This window comes from Sus scrofa, chromosome 14, assembly GCF_000003025.6.
Source record: "Sus scrofa isolate TJ Tabasco breed Duroc chromosome 14, Sscrofa11.1, whole genome shotgun sequence".
Taxonomy (NCBI): domain Eukaryota; kingdom Metazoa; phylum Chordata; class Mammalia; order Artiodactyla; family Suidae; genus Sus; species Sus scrofa.
This window is the reverse complement of record NC_010456.5, coordinates 5740819-5765661: the sequence shown is the minus strand read 5'-3', so window position 1 is coordinate 5765661 and position 24843 is coordinate 5740819. Positions and strand designations below refer to the sequence as shown.

Sequence of the window (24843 nt, the reverse complement as noted above, 5' to 3'; positions counted from 1 at the left end):
AGACCCTGCTGGGCTGGCGGTAGGGTGTGTGACTGTGTGATCTACCTCTTGGAGTTGCTGTGTCCTCACTGTGAAATATGTCCACTTCGCAGGATCGTTCAGAAAGTTAAATGCTCTAACCATGACGGGCACACAGTGTAGGTCCTAGGTAAATATTAGCTTCCCTTTCTTCCGTCTCCAATTCTATAACCAATAGAAACCCATTGGTTTCTATGGCAACCACCTAACAGGTATCACCTGATAAATGGGAACTTGGCAAAGCTGACAAGAGCTTCAGACCCTAAAGCCAAGTAGTGGCCAGCAGCGGAACACTTTGAAGTTCTATGGAGCGATTTACCCTAGTGTTATTCGAGGCCAGACAGATTTGAGAAAGACTTTGTGCTGGGGAAGATGTTTGCAGTCTGGACCGAGGGAGGATAAAAAGTGATAATAGGTACCTGTACTTTCTCTTGGCTAAAGGCCAAGGCAAAGAAGTGAGAGGAGTGTAGCTGAGTGTTACTGTGTCTTTATGGGGATAGCGGGGTGTGCGTGTGCGTGTGCGTGTGTGTGTGTGTGTGTGTGTGTATAAACACGCAGCTCCTTAGCCATGTAACTCTGAGCCTTCTTGGGCTACACCCTGAAGCATTACTTTCTTCCATTGGCTGAGTGACAACGTGGGCATATGTAAGCTGAGATCAGGGAGTGGGATCTGAAGCATCCCCAAGTGCAGCTCTGAAGCCTGTGCAGATTTTCTGTAACCCCAAACTTTTACCTTCATCAGAAGCACCTGGAGAGGTGGTTAAAGCACAGATTGCTGGGCTCTGCTCCTGGGTTACAGATCTGTTATGTCTGGGATGGGATCTGAAAATTTTGCTTTTCTTACAAATTTCCAGTTTTACGCTGATGCTGTGGGTCTGTGGACCGCAATTTGAGAACCACTAAGCTGTAGGAAGTTCACCTCCTCTCATTCCCACATTCCCCAACCCAGCCCTAAGTTTGGATGATTCTGTTTGTGTGGATTGACCTTTGCATGTCCAGCGTTGCTTCTAATTTTCCCCTTTCAGGAGTACATACGCCCATCAAGAGGGTTACCAGATCTAACAAAAATACAGGCTGCCTGGCTGAACTTGAATTCCAGATAATGAAAAAAATCAGTTAATATAAGTATATCCCAGATATTGTATGGGATATACTAAAAAAAATCAGTGTTGATCTGAAATGCAAGTTAACCGGACATCCTGCATTTAATCTGGCAACTCTTTAATCAAACTGGGGGTCAAGGGTCTCTCTTTGCCTCTCCTGCCACTTGCCTGTGGTTGAATAGACCGCAGCTGCTGATGAAACAGCCCAAAGAGGGTTTGTGTGTTTGAGACAGACCCACCTGCTGCCCTTGCTACTTTGGCAGTCTCTGCTCCATCTCACTGAGAGGGACTTGGCTTCTGTTTGTTATCGGTTCTCTTGCTGGCTCCCTGTTTTCGCTTTGTCTGTCTCTCTTTCCCCGTGCTTTCATTCACACCATCTCTCCTGTGGGGACCTTTCAAGGCAAAAATCAGAGAAGTGAGGGGGCTGATCCAGGAAAAGTCTGTTCCTGGCAGTGGGAGTGGAGGCCAAGAGACAGATGACCTCATGGCATCTGCGGGGACCAGTGGCACCTGGCCTGGAAAAGGCTCTGAGACCCCCAGCTGACTTGCTGTGTGTTAGGAAAAGGATAACATTTGCCTTGGATACTGTACCTCCTGGGCCTGGGCTGACTCACTCAGCGCTGGAGTCCAGAGTGTCGTGGGCTTGAGGAAGTGGACGCTGCTGGTCTCTGATGCCCATGGAGGGAGCTAGCCTTCGTGGACTTGGGTGTGTCTGGAGAGGTGGGGGGAAGCTGAGAAGTCAGTGGCTTCCTGGAGACTTGGATGTTGGATGTGGCATCCTCCTAAATGGCCCCATTTGTCTCTCGGGCTGCCCAAGGCCACCTGGAGAGATGGGAGATGGAGCTGCAAAAGGCCTAGCTGCTCCCCGGCTTCCCCTCTGATCCTGTTCCCTGCTTCCTTAGCTCCTAAGAGAGCCGTTGGGCCTGCTGCAAAGGAGGTATGCCCCAGCCTCAGAGGAGCAAGGTAGTCTTGCCCCGTTGGTCACTCAAGATCTGGCAAAAGGGCCTGTGTGGTCCCTCCTGGGTCCTGAGCCAGGTGTGGAGAGTGACATGGGGATGAGGAGGCCAATGTGGACCTCAGTCCAGCAGGGTGACTCTGGAGGCTGGCAGAGAGGGAGAGGGAGCCATCTCTCCTGGATAGGGTCGCGTTGCCCTGTGTGGGGGCCCAGACCCTCATCGGCAGGGGGAGCAGGCATCTTTCTTTTACATCCAACACAGGAAAAGCTAGTCCCTTTTGGCACTTACCAGCAGCAGGCCCAGTGCTGGGACTGAGACATCCGGGTAGAGAGGAAAGATAAAGACAGTGCCTCCTCTCCATGCTCCAGCTCTTCCGCGTACCCTGTGATGGAAATAGGTGGACATGGCCCATACTGTTTGATAACTGGGGACTATGAGCGCAGAGACACAACAAGTCTGCCCGGAGTCACACAGCAGGCAAGCAGTCATGTGACAGGTCCTCCCTCCTCCCCCAGCAGCTGGATCTGCCCCCCCTCCCTCCTCACTGAGGGGTCCTGTTGGCCCGCTGCACCTCCTGTGGGAACTCTTTCACCTTCTGTGTCCTGGCTTAGTTCCTTTACCCAGCCCCTCTTTCTGGATGGCCTTGTTGTCTCTGCAGGCATCATTCTCTCCTCATTTTCACACTTTCACTCGGCCTCCAGCCTGGGGCCCAGTGACATTTGGAGAGGCCTTGTGGATGGTGAGGGCGGCAACGTCCTCCAGGTTCCCAAAGTCAGTGACTGGAGAACCAGCCTTGCGGCACCGAGGCAAGGCCCTCAGTGCAGGGTGGGGAGCAGAGCTGCCAGGAGGATGCAGTTGGGCTCTCAGCTCTGCTGCCGCCAGCAGCACGCCCCCTTGGGACAGTGAACCGGCTGTGACCTCTGGAGAGCCCTGGCCCCATCAGCTGGGATTCCCTTCCTGACCTGGCGTTGCTGTGTGTGCCGTTCCCATCCTTAGCCTGTCAGTCACGTGGCAGGAGCTCAATACATATTTGGAGAAAAGATGAATGGGTATCTACCACGTTCTCTCTGCCCAAAGGCTTTGGAGGATGTGGATGAAGAAATCCGTAGCGTCTACCCCTCTGGGAATGTGTGTTCCGGTTGGAGAGGACAAACAGGGCAATCTCAGTAAGTCTTTATGCCATTAAGCATGAAATTGCCTGGTCCAGACTATGTGTGTAGCTGGAATACAGAGGTGGGCGAGATCCATGTGGCTGGAAGGGCAGAAAGGGCTTCACGGGAAAGACTGAGAATGAGCATCAGGAGGCAGTAGGAGGGAGCTGGGCCCTCCGTATGATCCAATGGAATTAGAATGGACTTGCGTATTTTGGCTAAGAGATCCTATTGGAGCATCTCTTTGGTGGGCAGGAGATGGTAAGTGGCAGGTCTGCTTGTCGTCTTGCAGCCCCACACCCCGCAGGAGCTCAGGTGTGGCTTTTTGCTGCCCACCCGCCGTCCTCCTCACTCCTGGGGCCTGACCGCATCCCCTTGGCTCCTTCTGGAGGGATGCATTTGGCCAAAGCAGACGAGGAAGTCTTCGAAGATGCTGGATCAGTTTCCTGTGGCTGCTATAACAAAGTGCTGCCCACTGGGTGGTTTCAAATAGAAACTGAGGAGTTCCCGTTGTGGCACAGTGGAAACGAATCTGACTAGGAACCATGAGGTTGCAGGTTCAATCCCTGGCCCTGCTCAGTGGGTTAAGGACCCGGCGTTGCTGTGAGCTGTGGTAATAGGTCGCAGATGAGGTTTGGATCCCGCGTTGCTATGGTATTGGCTGGCAGCTGTAGCTCTGATTCGACCCCTAGACTGGGAACTTTCATATGCCACTGGTGCAGCCCTAAAAAGACAAAAAAATAAATAAATAAATAAATAAATAAATAAATAAATAAATAAATAAAATAGAAACTGATATTTTTTTTCTTTCTTTCTTTTTTTTTTATTTTCTTTTATTCTGGAGTCCAGAAGTCCAATATCAAGGTGTTGGCAGGACTGCGCTCCCTGTGAGGCTTGAAGGCAACCTCTGTCTCGCCCCTTTCTCTTAGCTCCTCATGCTACGGGCAGTCCCTGGCGTTCCTGGGCTTGCAGGCGCGTGACTCCAGGGGCTGCCTTGCTCTTCACACGCGATCTCCCTGCAGGTCTGTGTCTCTCGCTTCTTCTCCTAAAGACGCCAGACATCGGAGTGAGGGCTCACCCTAGCTCACTATGGCTCATCTTGGTTACATCTGCAAAGAGCTTACATCTGAGTAAGGTCACAGTCACAGGTGGCCAGAGAGGACGACTGCAACCTAGCATTTGGGCAACACAGTTCAACCCACAGTAGCTGCTTAGAGATTTTGATTTGTTGGTCTCCAAATCCCCTTTACCTGTTAAAGTCTGTGTCCCCTCTCGGCCCCTTGACAGGTCTCTGCAGGTCTAGGGTGTGGGCAGAGACCACCCCTCATCAACCTTCTCTCATTTGCTGGTTCACAGGGCAGGGCAGAGGCTGGTCTTGTCATTCAGGACCAAGTCTTATTCTGCAGGGGTTGGCAGCTTGGTCAGAAATGCTGCTTTTCCCTGTTTTGGGGACTAGGTGGTGAGGGGATAGAGAGTATTTTTATGGGCAGGAAGGAGGGTGGTGGCACTGCAGATTTCTTCCTCTTTTCCTGCGGAGGACAAGATGCTTTGACAGAGGAGCAGGATGTGGGTGGGGGCACCTGCTGGAAGGGGCAGCCCTTATTGTTGGAGTTCTGGCTCCACTGCTTAGCAGCTCTGAGATCCTGGGCAAGTTATTCAGCTTCTCTGAGGCTCGGCTTCCTCCCCTGTGGAGGGCTTGTGATAACAATTGCTTGGCAGATTTTACAGCATTTTTGGGAGGATTACATGATCGAAGGTGGACCTTTTCCTAAGTCTTCTTCCTTCCTCCCTTCCTTCCCTCCTTTCTTTCTTTGCTTTTTAGGGCTGCACCTGCAGCATATGGAAGCTCCCAGGCTACGGGTTGCATTGGGGCTGCAGCTGCCAGCCACAAGCCACAGCACTGCCAGATCCGAGCCATGTCTGTGATCTACTCTGCAGCTCATGGCAACGCCAGATCGTTAACCCACCGAGCAAGGCCGGGGATCGAATCCGCATCCTCATGGATCCTAGTTGGGTTCGTTACTGCTGAGCCACAACGGGAATTCCATGTTTTTTTAAGATGGAAGTTTCTGGCCCAGGGATTGCACCTGAGCCACAGCAGTGACAATGCCAAATCCTTAACCACAAGGCCACCAGGAAACTCCTTAACTCGGGTTTTTTATTGTGGTCAGGTACACACACACAACCTAAAAATGACCATTTTCACCATATTTAAGGGCACAGCTCAGTGGCATCAAGTGCACTCGCATCGTTGTGCAACCATCACCACCATCCATCTCCAGAGCGTTTCCACCTTCCCTGCTGTGAAAATACCTTTTCAGCTGTAGACTGCTTTATAAGAAAAGGGAGGAGTTACCGTCGTGGCGCAGTGGTTAACGAATCCGACTAGGAACCATGAGGTTGCGGGTTTGGTTCCTGCCCTTGCTCAGTGGGTTAAGGATCCGGCGTTGCCGTGAGCTGTGGTGTAGGTTGCAGACGCGGCTCGGATCCTGCGTTGCTGTGGCTCTGGCGTAGGCTGGTGGCTACAGCTCCGATTCAACCCCTAGCCTGGGAATTTCCATATGCCACGGAAGCAGCCCAAGAAATAGCAACAACAAAAGACAAAAGACAAAAAAAAAAAAAAAGAAAAGGGAGCATTTTCTATTCATTGAGAAAATAAGGAAAATGAGTCCCCAAGAAGCAAGGACTCATCCAAGGTCTCCCATGAGTTAGGGGCGGAGCTGAAGTGAGACCCCACCCCCACTCAGCTTGGGGCTCATCTTCCGTCACCCTGCTTGCAGGCTGCCGTGCGTGGACGGCAGGGCTCTGAGACACACAAAGCCTCACTGGGGTCAGATTCCTCTGGAGAGCATCCTTCTTGTCCCAAACCCCATCCCCCGGATCGTGGAGCCTCCAGGCAAACCAGGATTTGTCCCATGGGGGGGGTCCTACACCGCTGCCTGCCTTGAGGGTGTTCCTTTTAGGCTGTTGGCAGTCTCTCTCAGCTTCTTGTCTCTCTCTCTACCTGCTCTTTCCTTATATGGACACAGTTCCAGTGGAGAAGCAGGGGAGCTGAATTTGGGGTCACCTTTGTGCCAGCTTTGTGGGTACCTCATGGTGTGGACAGAGTACAGGCAGGGAGGCAGATGGCCTGGGTCCTGGTCCTTCTGTGTCTACCATAGTGTTGTCACCAAGCACGTGCTGTTGGGGTCCTACTATGTGCCACCATCGGGAAAATACCAGTGAACAAGACCTTAGTGCTCGCTGCCTGCAGCTGCTGTGAGACACACGTGATATGACGTGCAAGGGGCACTCATCCCTGTGGGAAGTCATGGCCCGTGGGGAGGTGGCCCCAGCTGCTGATGGTAACAGCCCAGGGCCAGGGCACTAGGGCAGGAGGAAAAAGGAATGAGAATTGCCCTATAGGTTAGGCTGGGGTGCCCTTGGCCACCTTGTGACCTTCCACGTCCAGGGGCCGGGAGTTGGGGACAGACCCAGGTCAGACAGCGGCTGCCTTCGGGCGGCTCATGGTTGAGTGGGTAGCACAGAGCTGAGTTTCGAAGCAGCTCCATCCGCCACTGACATAGAGGAACGGGTGATGACAGGTTACGTCACCAGGGGAAGAAAAGGCTGATGCTGCCTTGCGGGATGGGAAAGCTGGTGGAGGGATGGAAGGGGAGGCTTTGTTCTGGGTCAGGAAGGCCCAGGCGATGTCTCAGCTTAGGGGGACTCTTTCTTTTAACCTCCCTGGGGACTGGCCCTGTTGACTCCCAGAGGAAACCTAGGAGGTGCTAAGCGGGGATTATGGTCTCCGTTCTGTGGGTGGCAAGAGCGATGTCCAAGGACTTGGGAAGGGTCACCCAGGAGCGGGGCTGAGCAGGAAGCAGAGCCTGGCCTTCCTGCTGGAGTCCCCAGCATTCTCAGCAGACCCACCCCGGCTTCCCCCTGTGTTCCTCCCACTACGAGACTCATTCAGAGAGGGCCTTGCCGAAACCGGGTGCCTGGCTCTCCAGAAAGTCCTGTCCTCAAGGAGTGTCTCGCCTGAAGCCCCCCAGAGCTGGGGGCCCCAGTACCTCCTCCCTGTCTTCCTGGCTCCCACCCACCCCGGGAGGCTGCCGGAGGGCAGCCAGACTAACCTGCTGTCTCCCATGGGTCTTCTCCCAACCCCAGGTCCCGGCTGGCGGACTTCCATGCCAACTGTCGTGCCTCCTACCAGACGCTCACCAGCTGCCCCACTGACAATTACCAGGCGTGTCTGGGCTCCTATGCTGGCATGATCGGTAAAGCACCCCCACCCCCAAACACACACAGGGCTCTGGTAGCTCCTGGTTGCCCCAGGCAGTTAGGGGCCGAGGCCCAGCTCGGGGCCAGTGGGTGAACAGCCTGAGCTTGCCCTGCTCTGCACAGTTTTGGATAGAGCTGTGATGAGAGCCAGCGCGTTATCATGGAGTAGGGCTGGGGGAGGGGGAAGGAGGCCCTGGGGCCTTAAGAGGCTTCCCAAATGAGGAGAAAGGGTGCCAATCTTTGCCTGGCCTTCCAGAAGCTGCACCAGGCAGTTTGTGTGGGCTGTCTTATTTAATTCTTCCAGCAGTGCTTGCTGGACTTGCTGCTGCTCCATTTTACAGATGAGGAAACTGAGGCTTAGGGAAGCTGAGCAACTTGCGCAGCAACGTTGACACTGGGATCCAAACCCAGGAGTAAGCCTTAGTCTCCCCAACTAAGAATACACACTCTGCTTGTTGGTGAAGGAGAAAGCGAGAGCCCGTCCTCTGGAGTGGGGTGGGGGGCTCCTGGGTGCCCCCTCTGCCATCCCGGTCTGTCCTCTGTGCCATGCCTCCTGCCCCCTGCTGACCCCTGTGGTTTAGATTGTGAACTGGGATGTGTGTTTGGGGGGCAGGTGTGTGTGGGGGGGTCCCGGGCCTCTTCTCTGATGTGCCTGGGGTCTGGGGGCCCGCCAGGAACCCTTACTGTTTCTTTCTGCCTGCCCAGGGTTCGAGATAACACCCAACTACGTGGACTCCAGCCCCGCTGGCATCGTGGTGTCCCCCTGGTGCAGTTGTCGTGGGAGCGGAAACCTGGAGGAGGAGTGTGAGAAGTTTCTGAGGGACTTCACCGAGAACCCGTGCCTGCGTGAGTCCAGCCACGTCCTCCCTCCTGGGGAGTCCCACCCCCTTCTCCTGTCCCAGGGGCCCTGTGGCTCTGCTCAGCCCTCCCCTCCTTCCCTGTGGGGCAGCTTCCCTGGCAGGGAGGTTGCCATGGAGACCGTGGGTCTTGTGCTCTCCACGAGTCACACCAAAGCTGTCACGAGACCACGGGGGTTCTTCAGCCCATGTCAAGTCAAGGCCGCATTGCTGGGCTGGTATCCTGACAGTCTGAGCCAGGTTCCTTGAGGACAGCCCTGGGGTGAGGGTCTCAGCATGTGTCATTTCTCCCTGTAAGGATCCATTTCCCCTGGAAATGGGAGGTTCATCAAACTCCTAATCCGAAGGCTAGAGAGAGAGGTTAGCCTGGGCTTGTTTGCCGGGTCTTTCTGCTCTGACACACCTGCTGCCCATGCCTACCCACAGAGCTCCACCCCTTTTCTTCCCTCCTTTCTTCCTTCGGTCCATCTGTCCATCCTCCCTTTCCAGCAGCGCTGGGGGCAGGGGCTTAGAGATGGAAGTCACAGTGCCGGCACTAAGCAACCTGCTGTCTGAGGGAGGCGCACTGTCAGGGGGTCACAGCGATCACAGTTGGCAGTGGGGGACAATGCAGGGGTGGGAAGGCCAGAGACAGCCTGGGGAAGGAGGGCCCTGAAGGTGTCTCAGAGGCAGACCCATGGGGGGACTGCTGGGTAGCACAGCTGAAGAGGCGGGGAGGGCCTGCCAGTCAGCCCAGGCAGAGGTGGGGTTCGGGACCTTGGACCGCTTAGCCTTGGCCAGAGCATGAGGACGCCTGGGGTTGTCTGGACGGGGGGAGAGGGGCCTGCAGACCGGGCTTTGGGATCTTAGGGTTCTGCAGGGGGTGGAGGTGGAGAGCGGATCGCTGAAGGGGTACTGGCAGGTGGCGCTGTGGTCAGGTCTTATTAGGGCAGGCTCGCTCTCTGGTTCTGGTGTGGAGGGGAGCGGGGATGCAGGCAGGTCTGTGGTTCTCCCAAGTGACCCAACAGAGAGCCTCCTAGAGGACGTAGTGGGTGCTCGTGGGAGAGGAGAGTACCCACTGATCCAGAGCAGTGGGGGGGGCGGTGGCGAGGAGAGGTGGAGTCAGAGATTTCTAGCGTGGGCTCAGCTGAAGTAGGCTTGTGGCTAGGAACGAATCCAGGGTGACCCGGGGTTCTGACTTGGGAGACTCGGGTGTAGAGGGATGGGACTTTCAGGACCAGAAATGTAAGGGGAGCAGGGTTGCCAAGGAGGGGTGGTGCCAAGTTCATGTGGCAACAGATGAGTTTGAGGTGCATCTGGAACTCGGAGGTGGAGCTTCCTGTAGGCGCTTGGCTGTAGGGTCAAGTATTCGGGACATGATTTTGTCTGAGAGGTCCCATTAGTTTGTCCCGAGTGAATTAGTATGATGGACTGAATGGGGTAAGGCCATCTGGGAAGGGGCCATCGAAATGCCAGTGGCAGGTTGGGGGGGGCTAGAAGCATCTGAGGTGGAGAAGAAGCCAGGAGAACCTGTGCTGAGGGGCCTGGGAGTGGGGAAGCTTCTGAAAAGGGGGAGTGGGTCTGTAGCACTCAGTGCTGCAGAGAAGCTGGGCTCGCTGCCCTGGGCAGTGACTTCCTCCCCCGCCCCCAACCCCCATGCCCCCAACCCCTCTTGTCCCCTGTTCCTCTTCAGTCCTCATCCAGCACATTTCCTTCTACTCTGCTTTCTCTTGTTCCCCTTCCCTCTGGCTTTCGCCTTCTCTAAACCCCGAGACCTTGGCAGTGTCCGAAAGGGAGCTTCAGCAAAGTTAGTTTGGGCAAGATCCACCCTGCCCCCAGCTCTGGGCTGTAACAGGGAAGGTAGCACTTGGGCCGGCAGAGTCATGGGGGTGACCCCCGATTTCTGTCTCCCTATGCTCTTTCCCCACAGGGAACGCCATCCAGGCCTTTGGCAATGGCACAGATGTGAACCTGTCCCCGAAAAACCCCTCATTCCAGGCCACGCAGGCCCCTCGAGTAGAGAAGACACCTTCTTTGCCAGATGACCTCAGTGATAGCACCAGCCTGGGCACCAGCGTCATCACCACCTGCACATCTGTCCAGGTGAGGGGATGCAGCGCTGCTGCTGGGAGATGGAGCAGGGGACAGGCCGTGGGCTTAGGGAAGTACCTGATGCCAGAGGCGGGCTGGGGAGGGGGGTACCAGGGAACCAGGGAGAGGGACCAGGGACAGGGCATGCAAGTGCGTCAGGACCCGAGAGGTAAGGAGAGCTGGCAGGAGCTAATTTTCCATGTTTGGTTCACTAGGCATCACCTTGCAAGTATCAGACCCCTGTTCTGACACAGGATTGTACTAGGTACCTTGGGGGTGCCAGAGAAATGGAGATACTGTTTAGTAACCATCTACCAACTACCAGGCCCTACACTAGTCAACTCTACCTAGTTCATTGAATTCTCACACAGTGAGCGGTTGGGATTCTTGTTCTATACACAGGAAACCCAAGGATGTTAGGTGACACACCTAAGGTCACACAACTGGTTAGTGGTGGAATAAGATTTCAAACCTACATTTGACTCCAAAACCCATGATGTTCATTTGTTTGTCCATCCACCCATCTACCCATCCACGCATTCCATTCACCCATCTCTCCTTCCATTCACCCAGCACGTGTTATGCACACATTGTGGGGTCTTGTTGGAGATGCTAGGGAGATGCTGGTGAATGCAGCTGACACAGTCCTGTGTTTTGTGGTCCTCAGTCTCGTTGAGGGCAGACATCTCCACAAGCAGTGCATGGGGGCTGTGGTCAGTGCCACAGTAGAGGGCCATGTGAGTGGCTCCCGGGAGACGCATCACAGGGCTCCACACTCAGTCTTTCTCTCTGCTGAGTTACCTGCGTGCTGTCACGCTATTTGCCACTGTAGATTCTTTGCTTGGGATGTTGGTTCTAGTCAGACCCCCTCCAGCTCCTCCACACATACACCCTTTCACACACACATTCTCTCTTTTTCACACTCAGACATTCATATACAAACTTATACCCTAGAATGGAGAGTTTAAAAGAGGACCTTGTGCAGAAGTTCCCATTGTGGCTCAGTGGAAACAAATCTGATGAGCATCCAAGAGGACGCAGGCTCAATTCCTGGCCTTGCTCAGTGGGTTAAGGATCCAGTGTTGCCATGACTGTGGTGTAGGCCAGTAGCTACAGCTCTGATTCAACCGCTAGCCTGGGAACCTCCATATGCCTCAGGTGTGACCCTGAAAAAGAAAGAAGACCTCATGCAGAATAGCAGGGAGAGCAGAAGAGGAACAGAGAGGGTGTGGGGGGGGGGCGTAGAGATATTTCAGCTAAGAGTTGGGCCTCGGGGCTGGAGTCCAGCCAGTGTGGGGCACAGCGGAAGCAGGTGTGGGGACGGGAGAGCAGGCCTAGCCATGTGCGGCAGTGAAGATGCCAGTCTGAAGGGGGCAGGCCTATGGGCCCTCACCGTGGGGGCTTCAGTCTTGCAAGATACACCCTAGAGAACAGGTTCCAGCAATTAACTGTAGCCGACAATGTTGGGTTGCATACTCAAAATTTGCTATGAGAGTAGATCTTAGGTGTTCTCAGCACAAAAAAGAAAACAAAAGGAAAGTGGTAGAGGTGGGAGGTGATGGATGGATAGATGTGTTGATTCGCTTGTGATGAATATTTCACATTGTGTATGTCTAGTGGGTTGTCAGGTCGCAACCTTAAATGTATACAATTTGTGATCATCAATATAACCCCAGGAAAGCAGTGGGCATTCAGAGTGCTGGGCTGAGACCTGAGCCGGGTTGGGGCCTGGCAGAGGCGTCCAGGTGTCCTGTGCATCCCGGGCTGGTGCCTGTCCAGGTTGGGAGGCCACTCCCTCTTCCCTTCCTGGTGGGTGTCCTGCCCTGTGACAGCTGACCTCCCAGCATCCTCAGGTCAGGCCCAGCATGGGTCCCTCCTAATGGAGCCTCCCCTCCTGATTGGGGCTGAGGTACCCGTGTCACCCTTGGGCAGCTCCTAATTACACTGAAAATGCTTCGGTGGCTGCCACTAGGGCTCAGGGACCGCTCCACAGACAGTCACCAGCTCAATTTCATGCTAGAGTGACAGGCAGCTCAGGAGGTCAGGGCTGTGCCACCTGGCAGGTGACCAGGCTCTGGCATGATCCACAGGTCCCTGCCAGCCTTCCTCCCAGGCCTCGGGGCCGGCTCACCCAGGGAGATGCCCACTCAGCAAGGCCTGCAGACTCTTCCTAAGACTCACGGAGCCACTGCAGGTGGGGCAGGGTTCAAAGCCATGGCCTCATGCCCGCTGCAGCCCCCTCAGCACTTGATGACTCTGACTGCCTTTTTCCCGTTTCCCTCAAGTCGTTTGCTAAACATTCGCCTGCTTTCTTTCAGCCCCAGCCTGGTTTTCTTTTACACTTGGTTTGATTCCAGTGGGGTTAATGCATGATCTGTGAGATGACACATGTGAGGAGCCTACAGGCATGTTAGGTGTTTTGAATCCTGAGGGGGCTGTCTACCAGGGCACTCCCCTGCTGCCACCTCAGCCTGGCCCCCGTGACCACACACTTGGGTCTGTTGACTGAGTCGCTCAGTGTGGGACAGCCAGGGAGGCTCTCTCAGGAGGGAAGGAAGAGAAGCAGATCCTCAGAGGGGCCCACCCGCCACCACCCCCGTGCTGCAGGCTCACAGAAACTGCAGGAGAAGAGCCTCTGCTTCTGCTTTAATTGGTCTCCTTTTTCCTCATCTTTCCTCTCTTCATTTATTTATTTACTTATTTATTTTTGTTTTTTAGGGCCGCACCCACTGCATATGGAAGTTCCCAGGCTAGAGGTTGAATTGGAGCCTTAGCTGCCAGCCACCCCACAGCCACAGCAACAGCAGAGCCGAGCCATGTCTGCAACCTACCCCACAGCTCATGGCAACGCCAGATCCTTAACCCACTGAGCAAGAACAGGGGTCGAACCCGCATCCTCATGGATACTAGTCGGGTTCATTACTGCTGAGCCACAGTGGGAACTCCTCTTTTCTCTCTTTAATTACAACACTCAAAACAACAGCAAAATGACAAGAGTAAAGGGAAGAGGCTCATTGCAGTTCACACACTTATTTTGAAGTGCACTTTGTGGTAGGCATAGGGTGCCGGTAGGGGATGAATAAATTTTACACATTCTGCAGGTGAGGAAACTGGCCTCTTCAGTGGCAGTGACTATTATGCCCAGGTCACACTTAGAGGAATTAGAGGGAGACCTGTAACTCCAGCGTCAATGCTCTTGGCATTGAAAATCACTGCCTTTGGGGAGGGTCTTTTTGCTTTTTGCTCTTTCTTTCTTTCTTTTTTTTTTTTTTTTTACTTTTTAGGGCCACACTCGCAGCATATGGAGGTTCCCAGATTAGGGATCCAGTTGGAGCTGTAGCCACCGACCTACGCCACAGCCACAGCAACTCAGGATCCGAGCCGTGTCTTCGACCTACACCACAGCTGATGGCAACACAGGATCCTTAACCCACCAAGCAAGGCCAGGGATCGAACCTGCATCCTCATGGATGCTAGTCAGATTCCCTTCCACTGAGCCGCAATGGGAGCTCCCTCAAGTCTGGCTTTCATATGCTTCCACTGGCTGTGGTCTCCGCTCCGCTGGCCCTGTCAACCGGGGGGTCTCCGGGATTTGGAGAAAGTGTGGCAGGATCTGCAGAGCAGCCTCTCCCTTGCCCCAGCCTCTCCCGCGCGCGCGCACACACACACACACACCCACACCCACGCACACACCCCTTGTGTGAATTCCTGCCCTTCTTTCCAGTGCTCCTCAGAGCGGGGAGATGGTCAGTCTTATACCCTCACCCAAGGCCCTTTGTTTCTGAAGCCCACCCACTGGGCAGCCCCCGTGCAGGCCTGAGCCGGATGCCGCCCTGGAACTTGTCAGCTCCTCTGAGCTGAGAGCCACTCCTTGCCCTCTCTTCTAGCTCTCTGCCCTCGAATCCTACTTGGATGTGGCCTCTTGGGTGGTCCTCTGACTGTTCTCCGGCAGAGCTGCCTTCTCCTTGCTCAGGACGCCCTCCACCCCAGTCATGCTCTGTTCTGTTCCCCCACCAGGCCAGCAGCCCTGGAGGGCGGGGGCTGCATTGCCCCCCTGGTAGTCTTTGTGACTCAGCGCCCAGGGCCTGGCATCCAGCGGGTGCTTCACGCAGGCTGAAGAATCCCCCATTCATTCGATTTATGGGAACTTCCTGCTCTCTGTTCCAGAAAATGGTCTGTTTTCTTCCCCGCAGGCAGGCAACTCTATTCAGCTTCCCTTCCTCTCGTAGATGCCCTCTGTGCGCCCGAGGGTATGGAGGTGAAATCTTTCTATCAGTGATGGAGGGGGATTGGGTAGAAGGCTCTTCTGTCATACAATGGGGCCTGGACCAGGGCAGTGCCACGTGGGCAGGGCAGAGTGGCAGCGGGTTCGCTCTTTCCCTGGACCTGATTTGTTTCCAGTGTCCTTGGTGTTCCCCTTGGGTTGCTCTGGGCCAGTTTGAACCGATCACCCTCTTCCCCAGGGCCACCTCCTTTGCCCTCGTCGTCTCCAGCAGCCAGTTTCCACTCTTCTGGCGCTGTCCATCACATGTGGGCCATCAGTGAAAAATGAGTTCCGAGGGGATGCCACGAGCCCCCTCACTGCATGTCTGTAACAGGTCGCCTTTGCCTCCTCCTGTCTGTTCCTGAATGGGCCTTTTACCTGGCATGCAGGCCGGCGGCCGTCAGAGCATGGGGTCCAGAGTCCTGTCCGTGTCTGTTCACTTACTGTTCGAATGCCTGTTAGGGCATCATTTCTGATTTACACATTAGGCTTGTTTAAAAACTTTGCGAGGCTAATGCATTCCTTCTTTTCTCCCCTCCCTCCGGCTCTCCCTGTAGTCTTTGTTTATCCATCCCTCAGTGCATTCACTCTATTCCAGGCACTGAGGCTGACAGCGTCCCAGGCTGGTACTTGGTCCTCATACTGGAAGGATGGGCTGGGTGCATGCTCAGATGATTACAGGGCAGGAATTAATGGGCGCACCGAGAGGGCCGGAAGGTGTCATGGGATGCAGAGGAGGGAGGCTGTTCAGGGCTGGCAGTGGAAGCTCAGGACTCACGGACAAGGTGACTCCTGCTGCTGGGCCTGGAGGAAGAGGGAGGATGGAGGACCCGGAGACACAGAGATGCAGAAGTGGGAGGAGAAGGTGAGGAGGGAGCAGAGGCAGGGAGCCAGGACAGCACAGAGCAGCTGAGGAGGGGGGGCTGCTGGCTGAATCTGGCCTGATGCCTTTTTGGAAAAATTAGGTTTTACTGGACCACAGCCACACCCTATTGTTACGAGTTGTCCACGTGGTGTTACGGGCAGGGTGGAGCTGGGACTGACACTGTGGCTGACAAAGCCACGATACTCTCTGGGACTTCCTACTGTGGCTCAGCAGGTAAAGAACCCAACACCGAGTCCATGAGGATGCGAGCTGGATTCCTGGCCTCGCTCAGTGGGTTAAGGATCTGGTGTTGCCATGAGCTGTGGTGTAGGTCGCAGACGAGGCTCGGATCCGGCATTGCTATGGTTGTGTGCTGTTGCTTAGGCTGGCAGCTTCAGCTCCAATTTGACTCCTAGCCTGGGAAATTCGTTACTCTCTGGCTCTTTGCAGAAAATGTTTGCACAGGCTGTGGGTTCGGGAGAACATAGTTCTGATACGGGAGGGAGGGCTGGGAGTCAGACCTGATCTGCAGGTTGAAGTGCTGAGTGTGGAGAGGCTGCTGACAGCTTTTGAACAGGGATGTCGTGATGAGAAGTGCAATCTGGGAAGATAATCTGATAGCAGGTGGAGATGGGTTTTCAGGGGAGTGAGACTCGTGGACCTGTTAGGAGATCTTTGCGATCGTCAGGGACAGTGGCTACTCAGCGGAGGTAGGGAGAAGGGGTCGTGCTAGTGGGTAGCCAAAGTGCAGGAGGAGGAAGCCCTGTGAGTTACTGGGGGTGGGTGTGCACCAGAGGGAGGTGGCCAAAGGCACTGAGATTTGGGGATGGGACCAGGAACAGAAGCAGGGGACCCTGGAGAGGGCCTGCCAACTCCGACCAGAGGTTTTCCCATAGAGATAACCCTGAGCTTGGTCCCTGGTGCCTGGGCCGGGTGGGCAAGGTTCTGGGGCCAGCAGAGCTGGCTTCAGGAGTGCCGACAGAAGGAGGCAAGGTACAGGAGGAAGACGATAATTTTCCTCCAACGTCCAGGACAAAAGTCCCCTCTGGGAGAAATTTCCAGAAGGATGAATCTTGTCTCTGGTGCCATTGCCCCTCCCTGCCACCAACTTAATCATGTGAGATGGGCAACAAGGGTGGCCTGGGGAGGAGCATGGCCTCCGAGGACAGCCTGCAGTGTGGGGGCCTTGGGAGGAAGCAGCCTCTTCCCCCCTCCCGTTTGCCGAACTGAGGGGGATGCTGATTTCTCATCAGGGTGTGGGCAGGGCTGTGACTCATCCGTCCTTGGAACCCCCTGTGGGGAGCAGTGGGGAGGGTTCCCGGGTGAGGGAGGCAGTAAATTGGAGCCTAAGGCATCAGCAGTGGAACGTCTTTCTCTCTGCACCTTCCGCAACAGACACTTTCAGCAAAGGTTGTCCGGCTGGCAAACGCCTGTCCTGTTCTCTGAGCCCAGGACCAGGTGAGGGGTCTCTGGTTTTGCTGTTGGGGGAGGTTACTGCAGCCTTCACTCCTTCACTGACTGCTCAGTGTTTTCTAGCTGTCGGACGGAAGGGCCCAGGGGCCCGGACTTCTCCCTGGAATTCAGGTGTCCAGGTCTGTGTTGAGGATCCTGGGCTCCCTGAGAGCTGCCATCCTGTCACAGAAGGTTGTATGGCTAGGCCTAGGGGTCATCTAGTTTAGTTATTTTCTTTTTCTTTTTTTTTTTTTTTTGTCTTTTTGCTATTTCTTGGGCCGCTCCCGCGGCATATGGAGGTTCCCAGGCTAGGGGTCCAATCGGAGCTGTAGCCACCGGCCTATGCCAGAGGCACAGCAACGCGGGATCCGAGCCGCATCAGCAACCTACACCACAGCTCACGGCAACGCCGGATCGTTAACCCACTGAGCAAGGGCAGGGACCGAACCCACAACCTCATGGTTCCTAGTCAGATTTGTTAACCACTGCGCCACGACGGAACTCCTAGTTTAGTTATTTTCTTAAACCTTATTTATTTATTTATTTATTTTTGTTTTGGTTTTTTTTTTTGTTCTGTTTTAGGGCCGCACCCGCGGCATATGGAGGTTCTCGGGCTAGGGGTCAAATTGGGAGCCGTAGCCGCTGGCCACAGCCACAGCCACAGCCACGCGAGATCTGAGCCGTGTCTTTGACCTATACCACAGTTCACAGAAACGTCGGATCCTTAACCCACAGAGCAACCTCATGGTTCCTAGTCGGATTCCTTTCCGGTGCGCCACGACGAGAATTCCTGAAGCCATAGACTATTTTTAAAAACAATTTTGAACATAATTCCAACCTATAAAACAAGTCAAAATGGAGCTTCTGGGTTGAAGTGGGGGGAGCACCTTGGTCCCCAGCTGTCTGCCAGTGATGCTACACAGCCTTTCTCCTTAGTGGGCACTGGGGGGAGGGGGCACCAGGAAGAAGACAGGGATCCTGGAGGGTGTGGAGACAGAGCTACCACACCTGGAACAGTTAAAGCCGGAAAGGATGCCAGGAAAAACAGGTGCTGGGCCCCGTGGCACAGACCCTGACAGGCCACAGGATGTCCTAGGTGGTGACCCAGCAGGGAGGCTGCTCAGGGAGGTGACCAAGTGAGTCAGGTGAAAGGCACTGGTGACAGCAAGGCCTCTGAGGTGGGGTGGGTGGGGGGACAGGTTCCATCAGGCATTGACCTCCCACAGCCTCGATGGATCTGCACTTGGTCCTGAGCAGTAGAATCCAGTCCGTGGGTCCAGAAGGGCCTTCGAGCACATGCCCTTTCTTCAGGGACACGGTTGGTGGCTTGGCTTCGCTGGATCTTGGCTCCTAGAGTTGCTGGTGCTGTGGTCTTAAGCAGGGTCCCCTGAGTTGGGTCCCTGGTTCCAGTCAGCCTTGCTCATTGTTAACCGTGACCACATCTCCACTGCTGGTAGTGACTCCGCTCTTGGCTGGGGCCTTTGTGTGACAGCTGGGGCCTTGTTTAGCCGACCAGATGCCCTGGGTGATGCATTGCCTGGGATGTTCAAGGGATTGTTAATACTTCTGGCCAAGAGCAGGAATTTAGGCATAATTCCTTGGGCTTCTGGTGGCCAGAGCCATTCGAGGCCAGATTAGAAACGTCACATCCCCAGCTGCTGCCCACGGATCACTATTATGATGATGACAGCAAAGGACTGGTCCTCACACACACCCGCGGGTCCTCATCCAGTGGTTGTGCAGGGTTAGGAAACCCTGGAGTCATCACCAGGCCAGCTTTCCTCATTTGTCACCTGGACTGCAGCGCTCCCAGGTACCACATGTTAAGGTGGAATGGCCAGCACTGGCCAGATGTCCCCCTAACATGTGCCCGTGGCAGACATCACTCATCAATCACAGCTGTCACCCCGTGAGCCCAGCGAAAACTCATGATCTCTCTGGAGCTGGTGCTCGGATGCCAGTTCCAATCTGTGGCATTCATTCCTTCATTCATTCACTCACCATTCATTCACAGGTGCGTGAACGAATGGCAGTTAACAAGCATTAACTGAGTATAACATTTATTGAGTTGCTACTATGTAAGGAAAGAAGACGGCCCCTGCCTCTTCGAGAACAGCGCTGAGTGTGGGAGACAGACCCAGGAGTGGCTTATTACTATATTATGCCGTACGCTGGAAAGCACAGTAGAACTTTTCTTTTTCAAGAGTCCAGGGGAGACGGGGTCTAATCGCTGAGGGTGTCAGAGAAGGGCAAAGGTCTCCATGCTGCCAGCGCTTCTTGCAGGCACCCTGTGATGCCATCAGTGGATGGCAGGGCCGTGTGGACTGTATGGTCTCATCTGAATCGGGACGGAGTGTAGCTGGAGACCCAGCCCCGGTGACCTATCTTCATTCACGCCTTCTCTCCTACAGGAACAGGGGTTGAAGACCAATAGCTCCAAAGAATTAAGCATGTGCTTCACAGAGGTGAGTGATGGGCAGAGTCGGGGTGGGCACAGGGGGCTGGACCTCAGTGGGTTCTTTTCCAGGCCAGCCTTGGACTTGGGGCCCCCCAGATGCCATTATACAGGCCAGGCTAGCTGAGCTTCGGGCCTTCCTGGACCCGGGGTAGGGGGTGCTCATTCTGCTGGGGTTGGGTGCAGGGCCCTTACCTGTCTCTTGGGTGAGACCCAAGAGGCTGCTCTGGGAGTGTCTGTTGTGCCTCAGCGGGTTAAGAATCCAACCAGTATCCATGGGGATGCAGGTTCGATCCCTGGCTCTGCTCTATGGGTTAAGGATCTGACATTGCCACAAGCTGCAGTGGAGGTTGCAGATGCCTCTGGGACCCGGCATGGCTGTGGCTGTGGCGTAGGCTGGCAGCTATAAGTCTGATTTGAACCCTAGCCTGGGAACCTCCATATGCTGCAGGTGTGGCCCTAAAAACAAAAAGAGGCTGCTCTGAGCAGAGGTCCTGGCAAGGCTTCCTGACACTAAGACAAGTGTACCCATTGAGCTGTTCTGTGTTGGTTCTGTGCTATTGAGGAGATAGAAAGATGGAAAGACACAAGCCTTTCCTTGAGAAGCCGCAGCACAGTAGGAAATCTATGACTATGTATGTATGTGTGTGTGTATACACACACACACATATATAGCATATACATAATTTAGATGAGGAAAAAAGGCAGCGTGAGAGTCTATAGAAGGAGAGAGAGCTCAGACGGGGGTGTTCAGGGGAAACTTCATGGAGAAGGGGTTTCAACAAATTTAGGAGTGCCTGGTGTAGGCTGGCAGCTGCAGCTCCAATTCGACCCCTAGCCTGAGAACCTCCATGTGCCCCAGGCGTGGCTTTAAAAAGACATAAAAAATTTACGAGAGGGGAGAACTGGGCTTTTCTCTCCTCTCCTCTCATGAAGCAGGTCCCTGGGGGCCCTGGGAGCCTCTGCCCTGAGCTCTCGCTGGCCTCTATCCCAGAGGATGCATTCTTCACTTGGTGGGGTCAGCCAGGCAGGGGAGCAGCCTCTTTTCCTGGGGACTGGCCGAGGTACAGCCCAGTTCCAGGGAAGCCTGGCTTTGCAAAGGAGGGGCCCCTGGGTGACTGGGAGGGCAGGGACCTGAGCACTCCACTTCCACAGTCCTTTCTTTTACTCGAGCCCAGCCCTGCTGACTGTCATTCTCTCTGTCGTCCCTTTTCTCCCCCCCGCCCGCCTGGTCGTAGCTCACGACCAATATCATCCCAGGGAGTAACAAGGTGATCAGACCTAACTCAGGCCCCCGCAGAGCCAGACCGTCGGCTGCCTTGACCGCTGTCTCCTTCCTGATGCTGAAGCTGGCCTTGTAGGCTCTGGGAACCGCGTCAGGAAATTTCTGAAAGCTACACAGATGAGGACACCCGCCTGACAAAATGGAAACACATACAGGCACACACACACCTTGCAAAAAAAAAAAAAAAAGTTTTTCCCACCTTGTCTCTGAACCTGTCTCCTCCCAGGTTTCTTTGGAGAAGTTTTTCTAAACCAAACAGACAAGCAGGCGGGCAGCCTGAGAGCAGGCTCAGAGGTCCCCTGGCAAGGGAAGGCCCACCTCCTGCCGAGGAGGGCACAGGAAGGGATAGAGATGCCCTTCATTTTCTCCTGGTATTTCCCTCTCTGGACCCTGCTGACGTGAGAGATGCAGAAGACACCCCCGATGCCCAAGGGACCTGTGGCTGTGCCTGATGCAGGCAGGGCCAGGATGGCTGCTCTTCTCAAGCTACTGACTCTGGGGACCTGCGGGGGGGAGCGTGGAGCAGCAGAGCAGTGAGGCCGGCCCCTGGGGGGTCCAGCTGGGCACCTTCAGCGCCTCCCCTTGGCTTCAAGGATGGAGTTCATTTCACCTCCCTTCTCTGCGGGCTGGGTGGGACTGCATCTATATGGAGGGGTGTGGCACTGAGTCCCCTTGTCCCCCATTGTAGGACAGGGGTCAGGGGTGGGCCAGCTCCAGGGGGTGCTGAGAGCTCAGCCCACTTGGGTGATCCCATTGAGGTTTGGGAGCAAAACTTGGGCACCACCTCCAGGCTGCTTCTTCCTCCTTGGTGACAAGAGTTTTGAAATCAAAGAGAAATGCTTCTGTGTCAGCTCCCTTGGTTTCTCGTGGGTCCCTTTGGTGGGTCTCCTTGTGGGGGGAGGGCCTGGTGCCAAGAGGGGCAGAAAAGATCACCGTGGGCCGCCTTCCTGCCCCACGCTCCCTCTAAGCCTTTACTCCCTGCCTCTTTCTCTCCCACCTTCTCTTTCCTCATTTCTGAGACGTCCACCCACTGTATGTACATAACACGGCTCCTTTCTCAACATATATGTATATACACATCTGTATACATATATTGTGTGGTTCCCCCACCTTTCCTTTTTTTAAGAAACAAAACTATCAAAATAATACCCTAACAGATGAGCGAAAATGTATTGTAAAGTTTATTTTTTTTAATAATGTTGTCTATAACGGGAAGGAAAGGAGGTTGACCCCCTCGTGTCCCCCCCCCCGTCCCCATCGGGCCGACCGGGGGGCTAAAGGGGGCTCCTGATCCGCATCACGCTTAGCCAAGGCTCCAATAAACGTCCTAGGAAGCTGTCAGCCTCCTGCCTCACTCTGGGTGTGCCTGCTCCCCCAGTTTGCTCTTGGCCCAGTGCCAGTCTCCTTGGCTGCTTGGCCTGGGGCTCGGGGGTGTGGGGGGAGGGCCTTGGGAGGGAGTGTGTATGAGTCTGTGTGTGCACGCATGTGTCTGTCCATTGTGTGTCCCTGGGGCAGGTGATGGAGCTTTGTCAGGAGGTGGTTTTACATGTGGTGGGGCTGGGGTCCCGGCTGTGCTGAGCCTGCCTGGTCATTCCCCCCTCATCCCCTCCCTCCTTCCCCATCATCGCCAGTACCTGGTGGTCCCAAACTGGGAAAGAATGAGAGCAGCCGTGGGGATGGAGGAGGGGAGGTGACCCGACATCCACAGCACTTCTCTCAGATGTTTTTGTTTTAAGGCTGCCTGTGTGGCCCTGTGAGGTGGCACTGTTGGTCTTATGTAGAGTAGTTAGTGTCTTCCAGCTGGGATGCCTTTTTTTTTTTTTTTTTTTTTTTTTTTTAAGGTATGTGGTTTCAAAGGCACGGACCTGGCCTCCTGGGTCCCAGCAGAGAAGGAAGACAATTGTGGTCCATCCCTCCTTCTCTTCATTTACCACCCAGGCTCTACAAGACACGAGGCCTGTCGTATTCTCTTGGAGAGGTTGTCCCCAGAGAAGGCTAGGGGGATGCCTGCCGGCCGAGTGTGTATGTGTGCGTGTGTGGAACGGGGGGCTTGCGACTGTTCAGGGGCATGAATGAGGATGCACACAGCTGGAGGGAGGTGGGAAGATTGCCAGGAGAAGGGGTGTTCCCACCGTGAGCTTGACCTTCAGGGTTGCATGGGATCCCATCCTGCTCCTGGGAGATGAGATGCTCCTGTCTCCTAATCCTGGGTTCCCCAGTGGCTACACATGCACTCAGAGCACTGGTCCGTGGTGGTGATCAGGGCAGTGTGCTGTGGTCCAGCCTTGAAAGGAGGGCAGTGAGCCAGCCTGCCCTCTTCCCCAGCCCCCACTGGCTTTACTGTGGGTAGAGCAGTACTGTGGCCATGGAGTTCACTTGAGCATCCATGTTCTTGGCACACAGCAAAGTCTGGTTAGCTTAGAAGCCTTGGGGGAAGGTGGCCACAGAATCAACGGAAGATGGGAGAACCAGGGAGGGTGAGGCAGGAACCAAATGACATTGGAAGGGACAGAAGGCAGAAGCTACATGATCAGCAGGCTGCTGCCTCTATGATGGACAATAACCAGCCACCATCTAACAGCACAGATGGGCCTTGTGCCTAGCTCCTGCCCTATTTGGGTGGGCAAGAAGGCTATCCCTAATGGAAGATGAGAAGTTAGCTTGCATTAAGAAGGGGAGATAACTTCCCCAAGGAAATGGAGGGGCCATTTTGAAAGAGGAATAGAGGTTGGGCAGCTTTACTCTGCCTTAAAACATCTCTCCATCCAGCTTATCTTATAGCTGACATTTTACCGTTAAACATTGATTCCTTTGGCTGAGATGATTTCTGTTCTCCATGGTCCTCTCAAAATCTGTAAATAAAAATAGGGAGAATAAAGTTTTGCTATCTTAAGGCCAATTAGCTTAATGATTTGTATACATCTTAGTAACCTGGAGATGTTTGGGTCTTGACATTGGGATTAGGCTTAGGGGACAGATAAGGGAGAAGAAGCAGAGAAGGAATAAGATTGATGGGAGTTCCCGTCGTGGCGCAGTGGTTAGCGAATCCAACTAGGAACCATGAGGTTGCGGGTTCGGTCCCTGCCCTTGCTCAGTGGGTTAACGATCCGGCGTTGCCGTGAGCTGTGGTGTAGGTCGCAGACGCGGCTCGGATCCCGCGTTGCTGTGGCTCTGGCGTAGGCCGGTGGCTACAGCTCAGATTAGACCCCTAGCCTGGGAACCTCCATATGCCGCGGGAGCGGCCCAAGAAATAGCAACAACAACAAAAAGACAAGAAAGACCAAAAAAAGAAGATTGATGGGCGCCACCAGGGATCTGCTAATTTTATTTTGGGGTGAGTCACATCAAGTATAGGCCCTCTGTGCCTTTACCCCAGAGTCAGCAAAGTCTGTAAAAAGAGCTTTTATTTTTTTGCTTTTTAGGGCCACCTCATGGTATAAGAGTCACATCAGAGCTGTAGCCACCGGCCCGCATCGCAACACCAGGTCTGAGCTGTGTCTGTGACCTACGCCACAGCTCACAGCAATGCCATATCCTTAACCCACTGAGCGAGGCCAGGGTTCAAACCACAACCTCATGGGTCCTAGTCAGATTGGTTTCCACTGTGCCATGATGGGAACTCGCATCCGCTGGACCTTCTTGATGCCAGGCAGCTGCAGGGCTAGACAAAGGATACATCTAGGGGATAGGCAGACCTCGATTTGAATTCCAAAGCTGCCGCTTCCCAAGCAGGTGCAACCGGAGCCTCAGTTTCTCATCTGTAAAATGGGGACAGCAGTCCCTCCCTCTTAGGAATGGTGTTGGGATTAAGTGGGATCCCCCGCCAAGCACCTGGCCCTCAGCCACACCCCTCCCTTCGCCCGGAGACCATGTTAGCCTGGGCCTCCCTGGATCCTCAGCACCTGCCTGGCTGGCCAGGGCTTCTTCTCTTGGCAGCACTGAGGTCTGTCCTGGGAGTTTCTCCCTCCTCCTTTCTGTGTCCTGAGGACTGTTCACGATTCCCTGTGGCGGACATAAGAAATGACCACCATCAGGCCCTGAGACCGCACTCCTGAGATTGCCAAATGGAGTTAAGCGGGCAGGAGGGCTGGGAATGGGAAGAAA

General features: G+C 54.6%; 1 protein-coding gene across 3 annotated transcripts in view; it reads left to right on the top strand.

The window, feature by feature from the left end:
• The window catches only part of GFRA2 (GDNF family receptor alpha 2), a 93888-nt gene extending 71809 nt beyond the window's left edge, over positions 1 to 22079 (top strand). For all 3 annotated transcript variants that reach the window (XM_021072826.1, XM_021072828.1, XM_021072827.1), the window contains 5 exons: positions 7378 to 7487; positions 8197 to 8337; positions 10258 to 10430; positions 19411 to 19464; positions 20693 to 22079. In XM_021072826.1, coding sequence (XP_020928485.1) covers positions 7378 to 7487; positions 8197 to 8337; positions 10258 to 10430; positions 19411 to 19464; positions 20693 to 20815 — 601 coding nt within the window. In that variant the 3' untranslated portion in view covers positions 20816 to 22079. The remainder of the gene's footprint in view (positions 1 to 7377; positions 7488 to 8196; positions 8338 to 10257; positions 10431 to 19410; positions 19465 to 20692) is intronic.